The sequence below is a fragment of the Calonectris borealis genome, chromosome 6 (assembly GCF_964195595.1).
Source record: "Calonectris borealis chromosome 6, bCalBor7.hap1.2, whole genome shotgun sequence".
Classification (NCBI taxonomy): Eukaryota; Metazoa; Chordata; class Aves; order Procellariiformes; family Procellariidae; genus Calonectris; species Calonectris borealis.
Window position 1 is genome coordinate 12,394,869 of NC_134317.1, and position 26,768 is coordinate 12,421,636.

Consider the following 26,768-nt stretch of genomic DNA (forward strand, 5'->3'; position numbering starts at 1 on the left):
AAAGGATTTCTTTCTGTTCAGTGCCTGCACCATAAAACATCAAATGCCATTTGGCATTGAAGAATACAAAGTAGAAAAATAAAATATTCTTAGTTCAATTTTTATTAGCTATTATTATTCAAAAGAGAGATCTTGCCCTGAACAGCTCTCTGACTAATCAGCTCAAGGTGGGAAAAATAGCAAATAGTGTTAAGAAAAATTTGGAAAGAAAAAAAACCCCAACAGTCTGCTGTGTCAATCTAGAAATCTGTGAGTTCCCACATTTTGGATGCTACATGCAGTTCTGATCTGTCCTTATGTCAGGCTAGAAAAGAGACAGAAAATTTGACAAGGGTTATCAGAGGTATTTCATGGCTCCTAGTACAAGCACAGTTTAAAAAACAAGGGCTCTTCAGCTTGAACAATACAAGTAGATAAGGATTTGAAACAGGTTTATACAATCATGAATGACATGGAAGTGAATAAAGAATGTTTATTTGCTATTTTCCAAAATATAAAAAATAGGAAGCCAAAGTAAAATGTCAAGTAACAAGGTTAAAACAGACAGTGCCTTGGACACAGTCTGGGAGGCCCACCTAAGCCTGCCCTAATGATGTACTAAGGTACTGCACTCGCTCAGGCTTGTACGCTCCAGAGTGTAACTTCTGGCTGTTCTCTAAATTCCCACTGTATGCATGAAGTAAATCTGGTTTTATGACCATCTCATAATTTGACATTTTCAGATGGAAAATCCAAACCAGGTTTATTTTTATAATTTCTGTAAAGCTTCACAGAAATGTAGGGTTCAAAGTGTTCTCTTTACAAAGAAGCTTGCTGTTTTTCATGAATTCTCCAGTGCATTACTGTTTTGGGCACCTTTCCTTTCTTGTAACATCTTTTGCGCATGACCACCATAATGGCTGTGTTTGTGTGTGCATTTTCTGTGTGCATGTTTCTTTATGCGTTTTAAGATGGAAGTTTTGTCCTTGAGTACCTGAATTCCTATTTAGACAATTAGGTATTGTAAAGTGCGCTGGTAGTTCACTAGACCCAATTACATATGTTTCTTCTAGATTATCTCAGTAGTGTGCATGTAATGCCAGCATTGGTTTATGATCTGAAGTGAAAGCATGCTTCCAGCCAAATGGAGCATTGCAGAGTTAATGAAGCAAGATCTAATGAGTTTTCAACAGAGTCAAAGAATTTTGTGTAAGATAAACTTTTGTCTTTTTGCTACAGAATTCTAGATTGTCAGTACTGGTGTCAGGGAGGGTATAAGCACAGAAACGTGGCAGAAAGTTATTCTTCCATGTGATCAAATCATTCCACACTCTCTAGGATGAATGGACTTTTTGCCAAGCTCCTGCAGAAAGAGCAGCACATTGCCAGACAGCAAAGTGAAACTCTATGAAAGGGTCTCTCGTGTGAAAATTTAGAGAATCCTTTAACTCTTTACTTTCCCCTAGCTTCTGTCTCATCTGAATTCCATAGTTGTGTCCTATGATCTACAGATTAGATCCAGGATCCATAATCTGAACTTGGTTCGTGTAGGTTTATTATATTATGGAGGTTTTATTGGACTTTTAAAAATAAACTAAGTATGCTGGTTTTCATTCATATCCCCATAGTTGGGTACAGCAGTCAAAGTGAGCAGAATTGCTCAGCACTCACTATCATGTTTTCAGTCAGTGAAAACCACACATTACTCAGTATCTTCTGAAATTGGGCCACAGGTTTTTCCATGGGACTAGGAAGAGGTAAACTTCATACGGCACACTAATGATTGCACTGAAATAATAATTTTAAAGGAACAGCTTTTAATAAATAGGAAGAAAGTGCTAAGTCTCTTTTTACCTTCTGGGTCTCCTTACCTTTGCATTGAATTCTATGAATTGCCTCTCCAGGTAATTATTCCATATGTCTTCTCAGGGCAAACAGGACAATGACAAATCCTGCAGCCTTTCTATGTTAGTGCTGTGGCATATGATGTTTCTACTCGAGACTAAAAGAATATGAGATTTTCTTCACTCACGGTGTTAACATTCGCAATATCAAGGAGTTCAATTCAGCAAAGGTTTCCTTTTCATTGCCCAAATGAGAATCAAGCAAAATGTGTATCATTTGAAACTACTATAGGTGAAACCTTGAGAAGGAGTTCATCATAATTATGTATGGTCTGAGATTGCCTAAGAACAGAATGCAGTGATTGCCAGGGATGGCTGCCTGAAGAATGAGTTGTAGCATTTGATGGTGCTTTGCAGGTGTTTGATTCTACTTTCTACTTTTGATTCTTTTTTTTATTGTTGCTGGTTTTGGTTGGTTTTTTGGTTTGGGTTTTTTTTTTTGCAAGACAACGGTCTGCTTGAAGGCCTGTGTTGTCATTTTTCTCTCCCTGCTCCACACCATTTGGGAGAAGAAACAGATAATTGCACACACCAGTTGTGAAGGCTTACGTCTTCAGAGTTGTGTTCCAGTTAAGGTTACGCCCAAAGAACTAATTTATGAGGACTGTGTGCATGTGGAACAAGAAACCTAAACACCAGATGTAGTGTACCAGAGTTCAGCACTTAAACGAAAACATACGCAAGGTTTACAGAAAGACCATTATTGTTTCTTTTACGTACAATAGGTAATGCTTTGAAGTGAGCTATGTTTAGTCCTGGTATGTATTCCATTTTTGCTTTAAACGAGGCAATTATAGATTCTAGACTGCTCTGTAGAAGAGGTAGGTTATTTGCTTTGTTTGCAAGGTCATAGCTAAGTCTCCAAATATTTAACATTTTCATGTTTAACCTTGCCAGGCAAGTTCTCTGTTTTAGAAGCAAGCTTTTAAAATGGATAAACTATTGTTGAGATATGGTTTGTGTGTGTTTAAAGTCTCAAAAGGAGCTTAACAATGTATCATGTCCACTTTCCTTTATCAAGAACATCTGCTGTTCATTTGTTAAAGCAAACTGTAGCTTAAGCCTAACAGAAGCTTTGTTACAAGACTTACAGAAAGAGCTGCACTGGCCAGAACCATGTTTCCCACCTGCACTAACCAAAAAATTTAAATAAAATTAAAAATATACCACCTGTTAGGTGGGGTTGTATTCACAATGTTCATGTTGTAGTCTCCACAGTTTTGTAGTACTTTTTTCCTAAGACTGACATTAAGAGTTCACATCAGTATGAACTGTTACACCAAGAAGTGGCTTTTTTTCTTGTTAGAGAGCACAGCTCTATCCACATGGACAGAGCTTGTGTTACGGTGTATCCAGTTCTTAGCATCCTCTGCTAAGTTTGCTCTCAAGTACTTCATTCCCCTCTCTTTTGATCAAAGTCCAGATTCAAAAACTCTTGGCTCTTGATTCAAGGAAGGTGGAGGACGCTGGCTAGAGTCTGATGACTATGGGAAACACCTCTTTTTTTGTAGGACCTAGGATGAGCCACACCTACAGAACAGCTGTTACTGTCTGGATTGAATCTCTTGGGGCTGCATGAGAGTCTTCAACCGTATGACCTTCAGATGAGCCCATCTAATACATAACTTGCAATAAAGTGAATAATATTCCATTTTTGCTGATACCTAGACATTGGAAGAAGAGGTACACTATACAGTCTCTACCGCATTTCAAGTGTAAGTGCTATACATTGTTTTTTCCTATATCTTCACTTCTTTGAGTAGAATTACAAAATTTGTCATGCTACTTAATCGCATTTCTTCTGCTGCTTTCTTGATACACTCTGATGGATTTTTGCAAAACTCTCAGTTTTGCAAAAGGTGCAAGCAGTTCACGCCCTGCTAGTAATGAGTTTTTGCTAGGTCTAGTCCCTTCTTTTTTTGTGTGAGGCTTTTGTTTGCCCGCAGCAGAATAAAAGTCAAAAAGTTTGTCAGATATTCTGAGTGGTTTTCCACATCTCCCTTGATGTCTCCTCCTGGTATGACTTCTAATGATATGTCCAAAGCATACACTTTGGAGCTCAATGGTAACATCTGGCAACTATAACTGAGGCTATCCTCTTTTTATCCCTTTGCAACTTCTGATCTCTGTGGCCTTTTCTGAGAAATGACTGGTTACTGGTTGAAGGTGGACATGGAACAGAGGATAGGCTACAAACCCTTCTCGAAAAGTTACCTCACTCTCTGGCATTCCTTAATGTTAAGATAGGCAGGCAGCCAAATAAGCAAAACACCTGCTGTTCTTCTAAAGGAGGTCACTGCTGTCAGACATCATCTACCAACCCACTGACTAATTTCTCTTAAAAGTCTAATGCTTGTCCTATCCACTGTGGATGTGGGAAATAGTTTATTCTCTTCTGCTTTGCAGGTACGTTCATGTATTAGAAAACATTCCTCATTACTGCCATTCTTCGTGTAAGACTTGTTACCCAGGTCATGCAAACTTTGTTTTCATGTTGTTTTAATGCTTTCAGACACTACAGTCTAACTATATATGTGCTAGCTACAGTACTAACCACTAGGGGTTTTAATAAATTATTTCTCTGTGTTGCAATGAATGCGATACAGGCTAAAAGCATCACTTTTAATAGCCTTAAGGGCTGCATATCCCTAAAAGTCTCAAGACAAGTGGAAAAGTCTATTTTTGCATAACCCTTTAACAATGCACATTAATTAAAACAACAAAAACTTCCATATATTTTCTCTAAGAAGTATATTCTGTATTTTTCTGTCTCAAATATAAATGTCATGATACCAAGTTCTTCTCACTGAGAACCAGGTGTCAAAAAGCAGTGTCACTTAGCTGCAGGAGCAGTAAACCTGCTTATTTTAGGATGTTAAATACTACCTACTGTACCCTGTTATTCTTTAACAGCCTACAAAGGGGACAACCTTCCTCAAAAAGCAGCAAGGTGTACAAATTGGGTTGAAAGCTATATTTTAAATAGCGTGTGAAGTATAAAAAGTTGAATAGGGAATATTTCTGTCTTTCAAAGGTAAATTCAAAATCAATTTTCTTTCGATGGATTGAACCACCCAAATACAACTGATTCTTTTATTCAATGATTGAATACTTTACATGCGTAGGTCTTAATTCTGGATTTTGTGGAATTAAAGGCAAAGGTAGTCTACAGAAATAGCAACACAACTGAACGCTATGTGCTGACAGAATCTGGATGTTTTTAAATTCTGACTTCATGGGAGAAGGATTGTCTCTTGAGAGGAATTTTAGTCATTAGTGGAATTCATATTGCAGCATATGAAATCATCTCTATGAGGGGAGTTATTTCGAAAAGCAACTTCATAACAGTTGTAACATTGCCAGTCTTAGTACAACTTTTGATGGGCCTGTCTATATATGATGTAATTTGGGGAGATTTTGCAGACGAAGACATCCTTTTGAAAGCTGTTTTCTTCCTGATCTCATTGCTTGTGTGTTGATGTGACCTTGAGCAGCAACATGGGACATTTATCTAGTCCTTAACATCAAGCACTGAACACCTCAGCCAGTTTAAACGTAATGCTAGAATACGTCATGTAATGTTTGCCATCATTTCCAGTATTCTGAAGGTATTACTGTCAAAGTGAGCAACATTTAGGAGTAGTACACACCCCCTCAGTGTTTCACAGTTACTTACACTTTGGTTTATTGTCACTTACGGCTGCATTTAAGTAGGCAAACCTATCTTTTTTTGAAATTGGTATATAAACAGCTCTTTTACAGAGCATAGATATAGGCCAAGTTTTAGAAAATCTTTCCTGAGCTTTCGAACAAGAAAAAGGCTCACTGAATATATTTGGCATTGGTGGTCACTGAATGCCTTTAGGTTTGTGACAATGGGGACTAGTTTGTAGCAGCACATTTTTTAATAATACTATCCTTTAGTGTACAGCTTCAACAGATTTGTTGTATTTTTTCTCCTTATTTCTTTTCTTTGGGAACCTAGTGCCATTCTTTTTCAATAGCATTCCCTCAGACCTAGGTGTAGAACTGAATCTGAATTCTGGAAGTTTCACAGGCAACAGGTTCTCTCTCAGCTCTTCCCACTTGCTGTGTTGATGCATGGAGCAGAAGGCCTGTTTTACCTTAGCAGATTTTTCCAGGAAGACTCTAAGCGATTGATGGGTCCAGACAAAAACTCAAAACTCATGTTTGTGCTAATACAACTGTTATTTGCTGCTTGCTGTCAATTTTCTACTTGTTAGTGTTGTAGAGCAGGTAAAGAAAAGCTGTAGCCTCACTGGGACTGGCAATACTCACACAGGCCAAGCTGTAAATAAAGGTTATAGCCTTCTCTACTGGGCATTAAATAAGCAGATAAATTTCTCTTTGCTGTGGATTTATTCAAGGCAGATGTTTTTAGTGAGTGCTGGAAAGGTTAGGGAGGAATATAAAACCTGCTGCAGTTCTGGAATTGATCCATTAGGATCAAAACCTAGTAACCAGTGATTCGTTTAAGGGTCCCTGACACTTTTATGGCAAGACTATGTATTTCGGAGAGGGCTGGCTCAGTTTGAAACACATTCCAAACCCAAACCTGAAATAAATCCTTGCAACAGAGCAACTTTGTAAGCTCCTGCTTTCCCATCATTTCATTTTTGACAAAAAATGAAAGAAAAAAAATACAGAATTTGGGAAGGGAATGACTCAACCTTTTGAAAGGAAATGGCATGCTGATCGTCTGTGTTTGTAATTTTGTGTGTGGCATTTCCTCAGTGTAGAGGTGTGGATGAACAAAATAATACAGACATAGCAAGCATAAAATAAACACTCATGGAAGAAATGGAAAAATACTTAATGTAGGCTCGGCCATGTGATACTGGAAGGGCATGTATAATGATCTACCGGAACTCAAGGGGTCAGGTAAAAATGGCCTTGTGTGGTCCAAGAGGGACTTAAGAATATGATAAAACAAAAAGAAAAATGGAAGGAAGGTGTTTCCCATTGCTTCAACTCCAATTGTTCCCTGGGATAAGTGATGGAAGGTTTATGCTTGGAAGCTTTGGACCTGGCTTGAACAATACATAGAAGAAAACACCAGAAGGAATGATTGTGAACTGGAAAAAATAGTAAATATATTAGGTGATGTGTAATTGATGACTTGTATTCACAGACCAGAATCTCAGCAGCTGTAAACAGATGTGGCTAGACTAATGTTAGTAAAGAGGTTGTGATGTAATGCACTGAAAAGGTGGTTCTTTCTTCACACCAATTCAAGTACTACTCTGTCATTTTACTGTATTATATTACTTGAAATAGCATTTTCTAAGCCATTTTGCCTAAAATATTTCAAATTCAAGGAAATCTTAATATCCAGTGAAGCAAAAACAAGAGGTAGAAACTCCATCCTAATATACTCTCTGGCTTTGGGTAAATCACTTAATTTCTCTGTTGGTTTCTTAATCTAAAATGAAAAGATAGGTAGGAGGGCATTGACAAGTTAATAGTAAGAAACAGTTCTTTGGTCACTTTCTGTACCAGTGAGCATATTATCAACTAACAAGAGTTACACTACTGTAAAAATCTCATATTGATGCTTCACAACTCCCTTTTCTGAAAGTGAGATGTGCTGAGAAAGATATTCTTGGGAGCCTGCCCTCTGAGTAAGCTCTAAACCAGTATGCTGGAGTAGTGTTAGGGGGCATGGTTGAGTGGGAGCTGCTGTTTTTCAGAAAGCACAGGAAAGAAAAGGCATGGCCGCAAAGAGCTTTAGAAAGATGCTGTGGTATTTTTAAACAGCAATCAACTCCCTATTGTGCAGGATCCCACAATGTATTCTTCATAGAACATGGCTCTTACTTAGGTAAAGATAGACTCAGAAAGAATTTGAGAAGTTTGTACCAGAAGTGGAAAGTTTCTGCAGCTTATTCAGCATATTCATGCTCTTGGCAAACATTAATGTCCTCTATATATATATATAGTAAGTAGTGCCAGGAAGAAGAGGTCGCCACATCACTGGCAAAATTAATTTGTCTGAACTGATACCCAAAGAATTAAAGGAAAGAGAAAAATTTCTGACAGCTGTAGGTTAAGCTCCAACAGATGAGAAACCCAGCTGGAGTGAGGTGGGGCTGGATTAAAAATGAAAGGTTTTGAAAGAAGAGAACCTAAGAATGGGTAAGGTTGGTTGGCTAAAGATTGTAATTTGGAAAGTAAGTGCTGTGCAGTCAAAAGAAAGCAGAGCTGAAATGCGGATTGGAAACTGAGAGGAGAATGTTGGGAGGAATTTGCGCAAGCCACAACCAAGCCTTCTTCAAATCAAGACAGATCATCAATATTTTGCCCACCTGGAGGCTGAAGGGACTTCCTGTTCAGTTGCCAAGATTTGATAACGTAGTTCAAAATGCAACATTGCTCCTTTCCCAGTGAGCAAACACAGCCACAACTATTACTCATCCCAGCTCATCTTGATCCACTCAGTTACTTCATAACATGGAGGCAAAGGATCAAAGAGTCGGAAGATGGAGAGCTAACATATCCGAGTAGGGGAATAGGAAAGAAGGGGAAATACTGTAATCAGGAGTTGTTATGATGACTGGGGAAGTGTGCTAACAGTTAACACATACTAAAGCGACCTTCAAAGAGGATGGCATCTCTCATAAAGCAGAGGAAGAACCTTTGCCTGAGGAGTTTGGTGGAAACTGGTGTATGTCTGCTTTTCCCATTTTTTTTTATGAAAGAGAGACACAGATCCTCAGCAGGTTTCAACAGCTCAGTTGAAATCAGTAACTCCATTCTCAGTTATACCAACTAAGAATCCGCCTGCAAATCTGAAGGTGTTATTAATGCCATAGCAAGCAAGGGTATATTAATATGGTTGCTATTTAATGAGCACAGGACTGGTTCATTTTGTTGAAAACTCTTCCTTGGGCTACCAGCAGACCACAAAACTCTTTAAGTTGAGCAGTGTGTTTATGTGAATACGTCTAGGTCTTTATAGTCCCCCTACCACCATAACATGAGAATGACCCTTAATGACACTCTCTCAAATTGCAACTCCTTATCTTTTGCTTTTAAAGATCAAGACAAAATTTGGTATGTGTCTGCATTTCTTGCTTGTATATTGTCAGGAACTACCATATCTCAGCACATTTGAAAACTAGATGGCTCCATACAGATTTACAATATAAACCTAATCCTTGGCAACCATGCTAGAAATTTTTGGTCTAGATACCTTGCAATCTTGCATACTTAGAGGTACAGTAGCTCTATTGCCCTTGAGTTTCTGAACAATGGGGACCCAGGTGTCAGGATTCTTCGTTGGTACCATCACTATGCTTCTGCAGGTAAACCATTCTAGTGGGAAACTTTTCTGTGTAGGTATCTATCTGCCTGCCTAGTCTTATGATTTTAACAGTTTGACTTATCCAAGAGTTTTTTCATTTCATTATGTTCTGCCATTTGGCTTGCAAAGAGTATGTGTTTAACAGCTCCTCTGTCAAGAACTTTCCACTGCATTGCTAAATGTCCAACATTTCTTCCTAATACCATCATCTGTTATGTTTGCCTTCTTTCTCCACTCTCTCTCACATCTTTCCAGGTCAGAGGCTACCCCGAGCCTCAGATCACGTGGTACAGAAACGGGCATCCTGTCCCAGAGGGAGACCATTATGTTGTGGACCGCAGCATTCGGGGGATATTCAGCTTGGTAATCAAAGGTGTACAGGAAGGTGATGGTGGTAAATACACCTGTGAGGCTGCAAATGATGGTGGGGTTCGTCAAGTGACTGTGGAACTGACAGTGGAAGGTAAGAGGATACTTAAATTGTTGTTGCGATGATTATAGAGTTTAATTAAATGAACAAGCTGTGTTAAACTGTCTGGTTAAAATCACAACTGTACACACATGCTTTCTCACTGGTGCAAGAGTAAGATTCATTAATTGCATTTCACAGTTTAAAACATTTTGCAGGGAACTACATGTCTATAGCCAGATAAAGTGTGCATTCAGTTTCAGATGTGTATGATTACGCCCAGGTAACAAAAGACCTAGCTTTAAAGACTTTTCTATAAACTTCATAATTTTCATGGAAGCCACCACGCAGGACAGAAACAAAGGCCTGGAAAGTTAGCGTTTTCCCTCACGCAGTAAAAACTGTGGTGATCTTGGTTGCTTCACAGCCTGCCAGATAGGCACAATGAGGCAATGGGTTTCTGGAGTTCTCCATGCATGCTTCCATTTGCTAAGCTGAACGCCTGGTTGTAATTGCATGCTTAATGTCACACGGAAAACAGCCAAGATCAAACCCAGGAATTTTTAAGAGAACATCTGCATATTAGATAGTTGCAAACTGCCAAATTCAAAATGTAAAGAGTGACACAAAGCCAGGGAAGGATGGAAATCAATTGTACTGCTGGTCTCTTTGCAATTTGGTCGTGTTAGAGATCTGTTGAATATCAAAGCTCCGCAGGTCACAACTTTGTGTTGAATTCTTGAAGCAAAGCAAAAATCGCCAGCAGTCCTGAAACAATCAGCATTTCGGTTTATTCAGAGTCAAAATCGCTAACAGATATCCTCAGAGTACATAAGTACATACTGAAATATGCATAGATCTGGCATGATTGTTACTGCCTTCTGTTGTAAAAATTATGCAAAATCTTTTTTTCCCTCTAGTTTTAAGTTGTGACAACTTTTATGAGTGACAGCTTGCATGGAGGTGGAGAATTTTTTTAAAGCTGTTTTTATATCAGTTTTTCTGACCTGGGCTTTGTTACAGTTGAAAAGCAATTTGATGGCAGTATCCAAAGACTGAATTTCTCAGAGTTTAAGAACTACATGATCTTTGTTCTAAAAATCCCTCTATGCATCAAGATAACAAAGTGCAGATTTTTTCTGTTCTCAGGAAAGATATCTGTGTGGGGCTGACTGCTACTTGAAAACATCAGTGACTGAAACACAATCTAGTCTTCCCACCCTGCACGGCTGTCCTATCTGACAGTAATGTAGATTCTTATGAGGCTCTAGAACAAATATTTTTTTCATAGCCATCAGAGCTGTTTTTTCATGCTGCCACTCTGGATCTACCCCAGGTCACTACCCTTTTTTAATGTGCCAAAGCTACCAGGAATGCTGTGAGCTGTAGATGGCGCTGAGCTTACACGACTTCGCACGCACCTCCCTGTTGCTCACACCACCAAGCATGATGAATTATTGTGCTTCAAAAAGAATCTCTTTACAGAAAAGGTAGTCTGGGCTAGCACAGGACTAAAAAACAAACCAAGTAAAATAAGACCTCTTTCAGAGTTCAAAAACCTTTTTTTGCTATCTTAATTTGAATTACTGCTGCACTGTAGAAATTAGACACAGTGTCTCATTCACTTGTTTAAAAATATTTTTGCACGAATAATCTGCAGTGTTGTTACTACTGAGGCCAGGGGTTAGATGGTAACTCTGCTAAAACTTGTTTCTGAAATTGGAGAGCCTAACTTTGGACTACAGATGACATAACCTTATACTGCAGGTGTTGCATTCCTCCTTTATGTTTGAAACCTGGAGAAATGCATATTTTACATAGTCTTTAGTATCTGTAATTCCCAATGGTCTTGACAAAACTTCTGACTTCCTATCTTTCTGTCCTATGCTTACAGGAAACTCCTTGAAGAAATACAGCCTGCCATCCACTGCCAAAACCCCTGGGTAAGAAGTCCACTGGCTTTGATACTGTTTAACAGACACCTAAATATGTTTGGTAGGAAAACAAGTAAAGTGACTCTTTCTAAAGAATAACCACTTCTCCCCATTTTAAGTGCCTCTTGCATTTTGACTTTAGCTCCGATTCACTTTGAGGGCCAGTCAAAAAGGGTTGGATCCTTGTCCAGTTCTCAGTAATTCCTCACTGGAAACGTATCCCCAAGGCTCCTTACCTGTGCAAGGATCAGAGAGAATGGAGGAAAGCAAAGCCTGGTGGTTAATGAATCAGTTCTGCACAGCGTTGCATTGGAATAGAGTAACTGCTTGGCACGATTTCTCACGCTTGTGAGACAAGGATAGCAAGAATGGCTGGGCTCTCAGAGGCAGGGCAGTGCCAGCTACAGCAACATCTGAAAACAAACACTTTGATATTTGTGAACTCACATGCTCTAAGTCCAAATCTCCATTTATCCCAAGCAGAATAGCTACGAGAGCTGCTGTGTTAGCAAAATGGTTGAGGCTGTCAGGAAGACATAAGCAACTTGATACAGCTACTGCTCCCTCATGCTGATAGGAATTAATCTGGCTGAAAACAGAACATTCTGCTGGTATCTGCAATATTGCACCCTCCTCTGCTGCAATATTGCACCGACTTGTCTCTGCTCTCTGATATTCAGAAATCCTTCCCCACATCTTCCATGACCTGACAGTTTCCTTATAAAGCCAGAGCAAATACTGGTCATCAGTAAGAAATAAAAGCAACTGAAATCAGCATTCTCTCACATATAATTTAAGTATTTCCAAGCACACAGTGGGTAAACTGTAGTCCAGAAGAAAGAATTGTTCCAGTTTGGAGTAACTGTTAGCAAGAATGGGTTGAAGGGGTGATCTATGCTGGCACACAGAAGAGCCTTCTTGCTGTCATGTACTTTCTGCACTTCCGTAAGCATTTACAATTAAGGAAATGCCACTGTTTTAAAAGCCCCAGGCCTAATTCTTCCAACAGCTGAATTAATTTCTTTATAAGTAGCTTGAATTTAAGCAGAATTATTTCTGATTTATATCCCTGGGACTGAGTCGCCCTGGGTGTAGACAAAAATACATGTTTCTGATTATGTTAGTGATCAGAATACAGATAATTAAAACTGAAGATTTTAATTTTGTCATTGATATGAACATTGTTTATGTATGTTTTGAATTTTAAAATTAACTAAAATTACAACAGTGAAAATAGTAAGTGAAACTGAGTAATCAGGAAGGCTTTTACATGATAATGTCTGTATTGCAAATGTGCTACAGAAATACACACATGTTAAATAATCAAAGCTAGAAAGGACAGGTTGCTGTTAGGTTTTTTAATACTTTCAGACTTTCCAAAGCATTATCCTAATCCATTGCATTGCATGGAGTTAGAGTCATTGTCGTCATTTTTCATTCTCATGTGTTTTACTCCTATTCAGTATTAACAATTTTATGGTATGGAAAGTTTATGCCTTACATAAACAGGGAGGAGGGAAAAGAAAAAAAAATATGCATTTCAGTTTGTGTATATCTAGAAAACAGCCATAAAGCTGCAGGCTAGCTAGTAGTTGATTTTCTTTTAATGCGTTAGTGTATGTGTATAGATATATAAATATAGAAACACCACCTAAAGATGGTCACTAAAAGACTGCTTTAATACACATTTATACTCTTCTTTAGTGGTAGCATGAGGAAGATGACATTGAAAGCTATCAGATATTTAATTATATGATGAAGTGTTTTCCATTTTAGCATATTACAGTCACGCTTCTCTCCCAAGACTTTTTGTTGGTCCTCTTGTCCATGTAAATCCTTTCATTGTGGTATCGTCTCTTATGTAGAAACCTCAAGCTGCCTATATGGCAACCATCATGTCTTGGCAGCACCTTGGACTAAGGCGATGCGGTCTCTGTTAGTATCTGACACCTGGTAGAAATGGTGAGGTATTGACACATCTTATTTGCATGTGGTAAAAGGCCATCTGGAAAAGAAGGCCTTGAAAATGGTTCAGTTTGCTTGAAATTAAAGGTTTAAAAAAAAAAAAAAAAAGAAATCACCATTTGCCATCTGCTCATATATGTCTTTGTTGTACCAGGGCTTCAGAGCAAAGAGTGTGAGTGTTCCCTCTGACATTAACAGACCCGAAGTTGCATCTTTTTTTTTTTCTTGCTATAATACTGCTTGACGTTTTATAGCTGTGTAACTGAGGGTTTTGGACTGCAGTCACTGATGTTACTCTAGTTTCATTCCACATGTCATTTCCCTGCTGTGCCATTCATGTAAGTAGAGCTGGGCATTTACACTTAACAGACATTCACCCCGGATGGGTGTACTTTGGTTTTGTGCCCTTTTCATGTTTGCTTGGCAAACACTGTAGTGAATGAGATTCCAAACAGAAGCCTTCCCCAAACCAAAAATCTTTACCAGGACATGTCAGAAATGTTGCAAAAACAAGTTGCTGATTCATAAATCAGAAATTACTGTGTCATTGCATTCCATGTCAAAACAAATTACATGATAAAGAACTGTGAACAGTGAACAAGTATGCACAAATAATCTATTAGGAGGCAACTAAGAAACAGAAAATGGGAAAAACTAAATGCATGCAGTACGTCCTATTCATTTGGTTTGCCCAGCTCTGCTTATAAGCAACTGAAATTGTCCCCAAGATCTGTTATGTGAGTTATGTGTATGCTGGATGAGGGCGTGTAGCATCATACTATTTAGTTGCATAAGGAGTCAAGAGCAGTCATCACCAGGATTTCCATTTCTTCCATTGGCCAAAAAAAATATTGTTTAACTACAATCTTGGTTGCCACCAATTATATATCCTTGTTGGCAGACCACTGGTCTAAAATGCTTCCTGAAGTGTGCTCTAACCACAACAGCTTCCAGTTCTTCTGTAAAACCAGGATGTCAATTGCCTTTCCAGAGGAAGACTTACTGTGCCATCTGTGGAGCATAGGCCAAGCATCTGGGGAGAGTCTCCACCCAAGTTTGCTACAAAACCCAATAGAGTTGTTGTGCGTGAAGGCCAAACAGGCAAATTCTCATGTAAAATAACAGGACGACCTCAGCCTCAAGTAACTTGGTTTAAGGTATGATTTCCCAAAAAATGAATGTTTTCTTTCTATTTTGAAATTTTGTGACTTGAAAGGATGAAATGCACTTGCCACTGCAAATTATCATGGTGAGAATTTACATATAAATTTGCATACATACTTCCTCATTTTTATGCTGAATAAACTCACAAAAGATAGTAGTGTTCCTTCTTAGTATAAACTTCTCCCTTATCTGTCTCATTGTTGAAAATATTTGTACAAAAAAATCATCTGAAAGCACCAAACAAGATCCAGGTTCTATTATAAAAATAGCAAGTATGGGATATACTTGCCCAAAGACCTTACTAACTAGGTAAGAGAAATAGACAAAGAATGGGAAATGTGAATATTATCATCATCTCTGTTTTATAGAGAAGGTTTGCAAGGATTTAATGCTTTGACTGTGGTTACAGAGGAGTCTCTGACAGCTGTGAAAATTAAGCTGTATTTCCTAAGTTCCGTGTTAGTATCTCAGTCATAAACTGCCTTTTCTGTATCACTCACATTGGCTTTTATCTGTAAATTAGAATGAAGACGATGTTTGCAAAGAAATGAAATTAATTGAAAAAAAATTAACTGTTTAGGAATTAACAGATATGATTGGGTTTTGGCATGCACGATTATTTTTTGCAAATTAAAAAAAAGAAAATCCAAGGCAGATGAACAGCAGTTCAACTGTTTCAGTCTGACCTCTGCTAAAACAGTGGTAGCAGAAAAATGTCTGACATAAAATAAAGGAGACCTGAGCTGTCAACTTCAGATCTGCATTAAAATTGGGAATTGTGAGCATCTGTCATTTACAAAATGCTTTATAAATGAGTAATATTTAAAATTAGAGTATTAAAAAAGCATTGAAGACTTAAGTCCTAGTGCCCTCTTTGGGCATACGCAAGATCTCCAACCACTTTTTTTTGTTAGTAAGGAGAGAGCTTTCAGGTGATAATTAAATATTACACTGCTTAGGCCATTTTTACTGAAACTATTTAGTATTTTAGAGAATTACAATTACTTTCTTTAATTTGGAAAAGCAAATATATGACTGCTCTGTTGGCATCCTGCTCCCCTTCAGCCTTTAGCAGACAGTTGCCTTATGTATAGTAAAAAAAAAAAAAGCTTTTCTCAGAGCTTTTATTTTCTTCTGGTGTCTCCAGGTTTTCAGGGGGGAAAACGAAACCACAAAAAAAACCCAGAAAACTGCTCGTAGAGCAGGGAAATGCTTCCAGGTTATTGTCTGATTTATTCCAGACTTATCCTCATTGTCTGTAATACAAGAATGCCAGGGTACATCTCAGAAAACAAGCAGCCTCTTGCTGTGGAAGTGCTAAGAAAGACATCTCCTACAGTTCAGTTAGCGGATGCATCTAGAGTTTGCTTCTCCCTCCAGCTGCCATCAGTTCTTTTGGGCCTGCTGGCTCTCTAGGCAGTCTGCAATGCAGCTGCTACCCAACAGCCTGCTTCCACTCCCACCAGACTCACTGAGGTTTTCCAGCCATGCAACTCAGTGCAAAACAGGATTTGTCATTCAGTTCTCTTTGTCCAGGGCTGCATGGTAAACAGCAAGTAGGGACTAGCAACCCAGCAGCTTGGATCTACACTTTGGTACTACTTCATACATGTTTTTGCAGTTTGTTAGAGGTTATATTATATATTTTACTATTGATTGTCAGCTTCTATAATGTATTATTCTATAATCTGGCATTCATTGTCTGATCAAATAAATGAAGTATGCAAAGTTCTTTTTATTAGCAGCTCCATGAGTTCTGTTCATGTTTATGTCCTTAAAAACCATATTTCAACACTTGCAGGTCTGCATATATTATTCTGTAAAATACTACAGGTGTGTTGTTTAGAGGTTCAGTAGTCATACCATTGCTGGCCTGCAGACACCCAGTCCACTCTTTTGAACTTATCCTCAATCCATCACTTTTGGTTAAATTGGTTTTCTTTAGGCTTTCGTAGTATTATTTTAGTACCTGTTTCGAGCACCATGAAGCTGCCCTTCAATAATTCATATGCTCTTTAAAGTGCAAATGTGTCGTTGCTCTTTATCAGAGTTATTGGCAGGTTGTTGTTGTGAAGCATGTTTTTGCATCCCTATTCATAAGGCGTGGATTAACAGGCATTCATGCATGTGCGTTGGCTAGCTGCAAACAAGCTAAGGCCCACAATGCTTCTGCTCATGTCAGAACAGCGCTGCAGGGTGAGCGGTAGGTGTTTCAGCTCTGCCTCAGCATCATGGAAATGAACTTACATGGCTGCTGGACCACAACTGGCTAGTGCAGAGCCAACACGTGACCACCTTCCATACAGCATGGAAGCTTTATAAACAATTAAAATTGTACTTTTCAGAACTAATGAATAAGCTTTTATGTAAATATCTTACTCTGCTTATTGTTTTCTTTCCCCTCTTCTTACTTGTTAAGTTGCAAAGAACAGAAGCTTCTACTGTATCACCACCAAACCCCTGATGTGAACTAGCTCTTTTTGTTCAAATAGGACTTACAGCACCCAGATAGCAGTAAGTTGATAGAGACTTCAGGAATTACAGTGTCTGAAAACACTGTAGTGTTTCCCAAATGTTTACTGACCAAAGCCCTACAAATCGTAGATTTGTACGCTTTCCCTTCCTAAACTTAGAATAGGAAAAGCTGCAGTGGCTGATAGTAAGGGACTCCTCTTTAATGGCTGGTGTTGAAGCAGAAGCACTGGTTTGCTCACAAATGAGGTGTTGGTCAATTATTTCATAGAGTTTAAAGGAAACAATTGTCATTCTGATCATCTAATCTATGTAACAGACAGCATAGAACTACATGGGTTTTTTTCCTGCCTCAAAGCCATACCTTTTGTTTTAACTCCAGTGTAGTACTGCAAAGGAGCTGTGTTGCAGCAATGCCTCGCTTAATATATGCCTAGTGCCTTCTGCCACCCCCACCTGGCCAGTTCCTGAAGTGATACAGGATAAAGTTGCTATTGAGGGATAGAGAACTACTCCCCAACTTGGAAGTTTTTGCTTAAAAGTGTGATGTTTGACTTCCTGGAACAAACGTGAACAGAAAACTGGTTTGAGCCCACACGCCAGTGAAAAGAAATTTTTCTAGGAATATGGATATAGTAAATAATGAAAAGCCAAAACCAAACTGAGATGAGTGGGTGGCAAAATGCAGGGGGAAAACAGCCTCATGCAGATGTGAATTATAGAACTTTTGGACACAGTTTTTTGTTTATACCATCTGAGTATTATTCATAGAAGGAATTTGGCTAAAAGATAGGAGAAAGACATTTTGACCTGATGTTTTACTAAAAAATTTCTTGCTCCCCTTCTCTTACCCATAGCTAGCTGTCTCATGGTGTCTTGTGATATTTGCAGGGTGATATTCAGTTGCAGCAAAATGAGCGTTTCAACATGTTTGAGAAAACAGGCATCCAATTCTTGGAAATCCAAAATGCTCAGCTTGCTGATTCAGGAATTTACACGTGCACAGTGGTAAACAGCGCTGGGAAGGCATCTGTGTCTGCAGAGCTCACTGTTCAAGGTACGGCAAAGAGTTTACAGGAGAGAACACAAGTGAATCACAGACATTCCTTTAAAATATCTTTAGTTGTGTTCTCAGTATAAGCATTCACTTTTTCCCATTATCTTCCTCTCTTTTCATTAAATGATACTGTGATAGCTTGGAGTGTGCTACAGCTGAAAACATTCTGTTGGTTCAATGGGAAGAAGTCTATCCAAATGCTTTGTAACAACTTTCTTTAAAACCAACTTTTCTCTTTTACTGTGCTTTTGACCTCCGTAGGTTTTGAACATAGATTTTAATTTCAGCGAATGGAAACCTTGCACTTGTCATTATAATCAGTAATTAATTTTCTATTTGTTGAGTAGTAACACCAGATGCACGTTTATACCAGCTCCCTTTTGGGAAACAAAATTGTATCTATATTTGTAGAACCAGAAAAGTAAAGTAAAGGAGCATAACTCTAAACTGTAAGAGAGAAAAAACAGCTTAATGATATTAAAATTCAGGCTTCTTAATCCCAACCCTGCCTTATTTCACTGTTGTTAAAGGAACTAAATGCCTTTGTATAAATAATTTAGGATGTTCTATTCTACATATGCATTATCACATACAGTTCATTTTGCAGTTTGATGCTTCTTAGAGTGCCCTTTGCATACAGCCTTTAGCAACCACACTAAAGAGGAATTTCATCAGTCAGTGGGTAAGCAGTCACTGGATCCAATTAAATAATTAAATCAACAGCTCCTGGCTTCAGCTGCAGTCATAAGATCAGCGAGTTACATACGCACCTAGCAGTGAATTTTTTGATGCAAGATTTTTAGGTTCACATCAATGCTGTCACTCTGTGAGATATCAAGAATATAAATAACAAAGAGGGATAACATTTGGGATTCTCAGAACTACAACTAGCATTTGCCACTTAAAGCTCTACTTTTTATCTCTAAGTTCCAATCTGATGAAGCCATTGTAGAAGGAGCTTCTACAGATTGCCTATTCAACTGATGTTTTTTAGAAAGGGCTATTTTGTTCAATAAGCCTTTTTTTTAAACATGAAACTTGATCCTTAGTTGCTCTCCCTGAAGTGGTGAGCTTTCTGTTGTGTAATGGGTACATTTGATGCGGAACTGGGGTCACAAAGTCAGTTGTGGTATATGTTTGCTTCAGATGCTGACCACATCTCTGAATAATGCGGGCATTCTTTCTTGGATTAGTACAGGTCAGTAAAAAGGGCACTCTCTTGCAATGTACTTGACTAATCAGATGATTCCACTTACCTAACCACAATATATAATACCTAATTCTTTCATTATCAATTAAATCAGGTCATGGAGTTGCTGCAAGATGCTAGCAGACAATCAAGTGGCTCAGAATTACTACATTTTCTTTTAAATCCATGCAATCTCATATATAGATAATCTTGTTCCAAGAGCTACATTTTTTTCCCAAAGTTCCCATAGTGGAAAGTGGAGAGGGAGGGGGAAAATGTTCTTTTAATTGACCGGGTTGTATGGTATTGTCTTGTCTGCAACCAGTAGTTATTCAGCTTCCTCTTCTGCATTTATCCAGTCTCTTTTCAGCTTTAATTTTTACGTGAAGAATTTCTGTTACTGTTTATTGACAGGTTTATTGTAGTGAGGTCAATGGGTTATCTCCCTCTTCTTACTGCAACTTTTGTGTGTGTGTAAATAGATTCTTTTGGTCACTCTGAATGGTGCGGCAAGTCCAAGCATTTAGATGTGGATTTTTGCTTGCAAAACACAGTGGAAATCAAGGTATCATCCATCACATGTTTTTGTCTTTTCCCTGAGGCAAAGACTATGAAAGCATTTTTATGGAGTGTTTGTTGATGACTTGCAAAATTCATTATCTTGCAAATTCATTATTACATGTCTTTCTACTGTAGTTTCTAGTCTCACAGCTGACAACAGCGTAGATGCAATTTTGATCTGACCAGGAGAAAACAAGCTGCATCCTGTAGTATTAACTAGGGAAAATGGAGAGATGTGGTTAGTATTTGATCTGGAGTTGTATTTCTTTGCTCCCAAGAGAAACAAATACTGTCAAGATTTGGGAGAATGCATGGAGGATTACATACATACGAACTAAGAGACTGACTATGGGCAAATGTGTGCTCAGTTATATCAATGCAGCTGATGAGGTACCTTGGCAAATCAATATAGCTCAGCCATGTTCCCAGATTTCCTGGTGGTGTTGCAAAGTGAAGAAATGCAATATGCTAGCTTTTGTGTTATTCATGTTAAACATGATAATACTTGCTACACAGTAAATGAGTTGGTAAAAGTTTACAGGTGGGCTCAGGTTTTAGGAGTTTTTACTATTGTTAATTTGGTTTTGTGTTTTAGCCAGAGGACAGCTGCAGTTTCACTGTGGGCATGCTCAGGTGTAATACCGATGGTTTGTCTTTCTCCGCTTCTACAAGCTCTGTGGAGTTCCCCTCAGATCTGACGAGCTGCCTCCCAGTTGGAATCTCTTTCTTACTTCTCTCCCCCAACAAGGAGCCTTTGAGGTTCACAGAACCTTTAGTTCTCAAGGGACTTGAGAACTTAGTTGACCCAGCAATGTCTCAAAATGGACCAAGACCTCTTTGTGTTTCAGCTGAGCAGCTTGCTGTTGTCCATATAAAATTTCAGGTGTGGTAATAGTCAATCTTGATTTCAATGAATTGAAAATATGAAGAGTGAAGGTTCTTAAGTATATTCTTTGCTTAAAATATTTCTAATTTATGGAATTGTGTACAATATTGTATGTATAAGTTACCTGTTATTTCTTTTTTTATTTCAGGTCCAGATAAGACTGACACACATGCTCAGCCACCATGGTATGTTTTTACTGGAGTACTTTCTCAGAATATTTTATTGCAGTGCACTAATTTTGACATTTACTGCATGAGCCTTCCTCACAAAGTGATAAATCTTTTTGGGTCAGTCCGTATTTGGAAATTAGAAAATATTTACTTGCAATGAGATTCTCTCTTACTGCCAAATTCAGCTGTCCTGGTAGACTCCTATGAAATAGTTGGTGGAACTGGTGGCAACACTATGAAGTACAGAGTTCTGGTCTGGTTTAGGAAAGCAAAATTTAGATGGCTTTATGCTTACTGTTCCCATGTAGCCAAATAGATATATAATCTGAACAAAAACTATGTGAGGAGAAATTATACTCTGTACCAATTGGTCAAATCTCCTTTTTGGAGTCAAAAACCTGCATGTATCTTGTCAGTACTGAGCTGGTTGTTCTTTGCGGTCATAAGCAAAATGTGATCTGGCCATAGTCTTTGCTGCTGTCTGAAAATACCTTACAAAAGTATGGGTAAAGTAACAAGAAACAAAAATTTTCATGTTTTAGGGCTTTATCAAAATTTTTAAAGTTAAATTACTATAATTTTAAAAAAAATTTTGTAAAATGGCTTTTCTTCATGAATAGAAAATACAGGAATGAAAGGCTCTAAGCTGACTCTGTAAGACACTTTCATGAAGGCCAGTTGCTTTACAATCTTCAGGGTGTTTAATCTGTCCTCACATGCCCTGGATGGGATTTCAAAATGGCATGTTTACATTGTCCTAACTCCATGTCCACTGAAAGTGGATCTGAAAATGCTGTGCTACCCTGTTTTTCAGGTCTGTGTGATTTTTAGGAACATACTTTAAAATAAGTTTAGTGTAAATGAAACTGTGCAGCTCTACAGCCAGAACTCCCCCTGTACTGGATTCTCCAGAATAGTTTTGCCTCTTCCATTGTTTATTCACAAAAAAAGAGATATTTTGTAAAATATAAAAATCTTACAGTTGTAACTGCAAATCTCATAGACATTATTTCTCTGGTATATTTAACTCTGGCTGAAGAAAGTACCACGCTAAATATCCTGAATCTCCCTGAGAGAGTAAGTCAATGGCACTAAGTATAGTAAAACAGAGCTGGGCTAGAAATTACTCCCTGTATTTCAAATGTGTTCCAATTCTGCCTTGGAATAATACTTTGGAAGTGTGAGACACAGACACACTGCTCTACAGGTAATAGCTTAGTGGTCAGGGCAGTCAACTTCAGTGAAGGAAACTTAGATTCAAGTCCCCAATTAGTCAGCTACTCTTGTGCCCCCGAAGTACTGAGCAGTAGATCCATCATAATTCTGAGAAACTCTTCCTAATAAAACCATAGCTGATATTCTTACGTCCAGGCAATTGATTATTTTTTTGACAACACCTCCTCTTCCTCCCCTAGACTTTAGTCAAGTTTCCTGATCAGTCCTCTTTTGAAATCATCTAAATTACAAGACACCATAATTAGAAATAGTAAATTCACTGCACAATTTACATTTTCATTTCCCTTTAGGGAACTATTTTATGTGGCATTTTGAGCTGTAATTATATGTGGCCTCAATTTATTAAAGCATGAAGTAGTGTTACATCATGGTCATTCCAGGGTCTCGTGTAGTTGCTCTCTATCTAAAGCAGTGTATGCAAGGTTAGTGTCTGACTCACAAAACATGTTAGAACCTGAGCAGTGGATTTGTATTCAGAAACTCCTCAGCTGAGACAGTGTCTGAGCACTGATCACATTTTATGAAGCTTTTCACTTCACCTCTTTCATCCGTGTTCTTAATCTGTGTGAAGGAAACAAAAGGCTAATTAGTTCACCTTCTTGCTAAGGACTTGTATATTTATATCATTGCTGATAATAATAATTAGTCTTATTAGTGTCATATATCTGTAAACTTATCACTTTCCTTTAGCATGCCGTCAAAACCAACACTTGCTGTTAAAGCCGTTGAAAATTCAGAATTCAAACAGGCAACTAGCAATGGGATTGCTAAAGAGCTGAAATCCAGCAGCACTGAACTCATGGTTGAAACCAAAGACAGGGTGTCAGCAAAGAAAGAGACCTTCTACATCGCCAGAGAAGCCAAAGATATTAAGCAGGGACAGCACCAAGAAGCCAATGCAGTGTATCCTCAAGAACCTAAAGAAGGAAAAAAGGGATCTCAGGTCTTGCAGAAAACTTCAAGCACCATCACACTACAAGCTGTCAAACTGCAGCCAGAACCAAAGGCAGAACCCCAGGCCACTTTCGTCAGACAGGGTGAAGACAGGAAAAGGGCTGTGCAGCCCCTGATGTCAGCTCAACAAACCCCATCTCTGACAGGGCAAGTCAGTCCAAGGAGCAGAGAAGCAGAAAACACATCTGGAGGCCGGAAGGCTGTAATGGAGGAGAAGAGGGAGCCTCTGGGAATTCCCCCTCAGTTTGAGAGCTGTCCACAGAGCCTGGAAGCATCAGAAGGCCAGGAGATTAAATTCAAGAGCAAAGGTAAAGAGATGAAAGTTATCAGAGCCCTGGGGTTAGTCAGGTTCCGCTTCTGTGTGTAAGTGTGGAAGCATTCCTTCTTCATTGCAATTTTTCCTCTTTCTAAAGCAATTTGGAAATAGATGCAGAATCTCATGCTGTTTCCACACTACTTTCCTCAATGAAATTTTCAAATCATTCCATGCTGTAGTGTCCATCCCTTCTCTCATCTGGGGTTTCCCAAGATGTAATCAATGCTGCTCTTTCTAGGAGGTAGTTTTAGGGCCTCTTATATATGAGGGTGCAAGAGAGAAAATAGATGGTATGCTTTCCAGAACTGTAATTAGTTATATTGCCCTTGAGCCAAAAAAATGATCAGATAAGAAACTACAATCAGTCACTGCATTTCCCTTGTGGCATCTACTTTTACCCCTCATATTTGGTCAACCTAGTGCTGATCTGAGTGCTTTCTAACAGCTGAAATGATAAAGTCAGAATTAAAAGGGAGGGTTAGAGTTTGCTCTGCAGAATTTGACCGGGTTTTAAACTCTCAGAAGAGTAATGAGAGATGCATTTTGCTGAATCCAGGGAGTAGATTTGGAACAGTTCTCTTTTTTTTATTACAATTTTAGTAGAAAATAATTTTGAAGCATTTTTCTACCTTTTTTTTTAAATAACATTTGCACTTTAAAGTGTTCCCAAAAGTGAAGGAGAAATTGGTTTTTATGTTTCTGGAGGAAAAAAAAATCACAACAAAACCATGGTAATTTATTTCATTTCTTGATATTTCTTGCCCCATGAGTAAAGAATACAATTTATATCACAAGCCCAGAGAGTAAGGAGGAGAGAAAATATTCCAAAGATCCTGGCATCTTTTGAATAGTTTATTTTTCAGGTATATTAGTACTAAGTATATGGATTGCTTTCCATCAGAGCATCTCAAAAACTTTGCAAGGTTTAACTAATTCATGATGCTGTTTGGTAGGGAAATGTAGTCCCTGTTGCACAGAAACCGAGGAGATAATTCTGTTCTTATTGAAGCCAGTGAATGCCTTTTCATTTGGCTTTGCACTCAAAGCACAAACTTACATGCAAAGGCAAGGTGTCTGTAGGGAAGCTACGGTGGAATGTCCCTAGTGCGCTTTAATAAGTTATCCGAGAAACTCTCTTTTCCGAGAATCCTCTCTGCAAAGGGTGACCAGGGTTGCTTTCACAGGCACCTCTGCTTCCTGATTGCAATGGACAATGGAAATGCTATTACACCCTTAAGGAGGCTTCTACCTGCCAGGCTGTCAGCTCAGCATGCTTCTGGGTCTGTGCGGTTACTACAAAGCATCCAGGTTCTTTGACATTTCAGGACTTGATTTTTTTTCCCCCCAGCTTCTGGAGGATCTCCCACCTCTGTTGTTCTTCACTAATAGTCTGTGGATTCCAATGTGCTCTTTCTCTGCTGAGCAGGAAAGAGAGTCTTTTCTGAATAATAACTTCTAGTTTCTAGTGGAGAAAATTCACAGAAAAAGGACATTTCCTGCTTTCCAATGTATGCAATGGGCATTCCATTTTTTGCCCCATTTGTGGGTGTAGTGGTAACCTGCCCCCTTCCAAATTTTTTATGGATTTGAAGCTGGATTTAGGGACTGGGTTTTTTTGTTTTGTTTTTTGGGTGTGGTGTTTTTTTTTTTCTTTCCCCAAAAGAAGGAATTCCTTGTTTTCCTGTTTCTAGCCACTTGTATCAGGTGGGGTCCTGCTTCTAGCTAAGGGTTCCTCTTCATGATAAGCCACTCCCCTGTCCTTGTATTTTCTCTGTTCAGAAGGGTTTCCTGCAGTATATCGTATGTCTTTGTTGCAGATATTCCTGCCATCTTTTACTGTCTCTACCTTCCTCCGGGGCTGAGCACTCTTGCTATAATGAAATGGGTAGAATTGGGAAGGAACATCAGGCCCCAGAAGGCCTTCTTTGCTGAAAATAAGTGAAGGTTGGGGTGGGTGACCTTTTCTGGCATTCTTTCCTAACCTTTCCTCTTTGCTTATCATAGCAACTGCCCCATGAAGCCCAGACCTTCCTCAGCACTACTAGGAGCCAAATCTGGTTTTCTAGAGCTCTGACACAGGCAAAGCAGGCAGTGAAGCCACAGCTATTTTGCTTCTGCTCCCTGAAAGTTTACTGTCCTAGGAAGCTGCCTGCTTTGCCTACATCTGGACCCCACACTGGAAAAAAATACTCAGAATCACAGAATGTTTGAGGTTGAAAGGGACGTCTGGAGGTCATCTGGTTCAACACCCCTGCTCATGCAGTGTCAACTAAAGCAGGTTGTCCAGGACTATGTCGAGATGGCTTTTGAATATCACCAGGGAGGGAGACTCCACAACCTCTCTGGGCAACCGGTGCCAGTTTAGTAACCCTCACAGTAAAAAAGTGTTTATGTTCAGACAGAACCTCCTACGTTTCAGTTTGTGCTCATTGCCTCTGGTCCTATCACTGGACATCACTGAAAAGAGCCTGGTTCTGTCTTCTTTATGCCCTCCCTTCAGATATTTATACACACTGATGAGATCCCCCTCAAGCCTTGTCTTCTCCAGGCTGAAGAGTCCCAGAATAAACAACCTCAGTGGTAGGTACTGTGGATTGCAAAGTACTGCTAGGTGCTCAGAGAAACCAGTTTAGCAGGGTAGGAAGGAATGGGGAGAAATTTCTTTATTTCTCCTCTAATATCTCATCACATCCACTTTGTCTGTTACTTTTAGAGGAACAATTTTCAGATAGAAGTGCTTGGGGTTTTTCAAGTTACCAAATATTTGTTATTTTAAAAGATGGACTGGCCAAGAGGTTTTGGAAGATCAGAAATATCAAACCATCTTTTTGAAGATAGTTTTGTGTATTAGTTGCTCATTAAGGTTTATATAATTATGTATGTGTAAATTATACCTAATTTACACTAAAGCAAATAATGGAATTACACTAAGGGGAATACCTGTTGATAAAAATTCAAATACCTGATTGTCTAGTTTCAGGGAGCCCAAAACCAGATGTGGAGTGGTTCAAAGAGGGTGAATCTATTAAAGCTGGAGAAGATGTCCAAATATATGAAGAAGATGGAATTCATTGCCTATGGTTAAAGAAAGCCTGCTTGGGGGACAGTGGATCTTACAGCTGTGCAGCCTTCAACCCGAAAGGCCAGACTTCCACCAGTTGGTTGTTAACTGTCAGAAGTAAGTAAGTTCTTGTGAGCCCATCTGCACTTTGAAAACTGTGGCTGGGCTTTTCTAAGCTGTTAGAGGG

General features: G+C 38.8%; 1 protein-coding gene across 4 annotated transcripts in view; it reads left to right on the forward strand.

Moving 5' to 3' along the window:
* Window positions 1-26,768, forward strand: part of MYLK (myosin light chain kinase) — a 221,525-nt gene that overhangs the window by 82,744 nt on the left and 112,013 nt on the right. For all 4 annotated transcript variants that reach the window (XM_075152847.1, XM_075152848.1, XM_075152849.1 and 1 more), the window contains 7 exons: window positions 9,463-9,670; window positions 11,511-11,559; window positions 14,507-14,672; window positions 18,043-18,208; window positions 20,993-21,029; window positions 22,941-23,512; window positions 26,495-26,698. In XM_075152847.1, coding sequence (XP_075008948.1) covers window positions 9,463-9,670; window positions 11,511-11,559; window positions 14,507-14,672; window positions 18,043-18,208; window positions 20,993-21,029; window positions 22,941-23,512; window positions 26,495-26,698 — 1,402 coding nt within the window. The remainder of the gene's footprint in view (window positions 1-9,462; window positions 9,671-11,510; window positions 11,560-14,506; window positions 14,673-18,042; window positions 18,209-20,992; window positions 21,030-22,940; window positions 23,513-26,494; window positions 26,699-26,768) is intronic.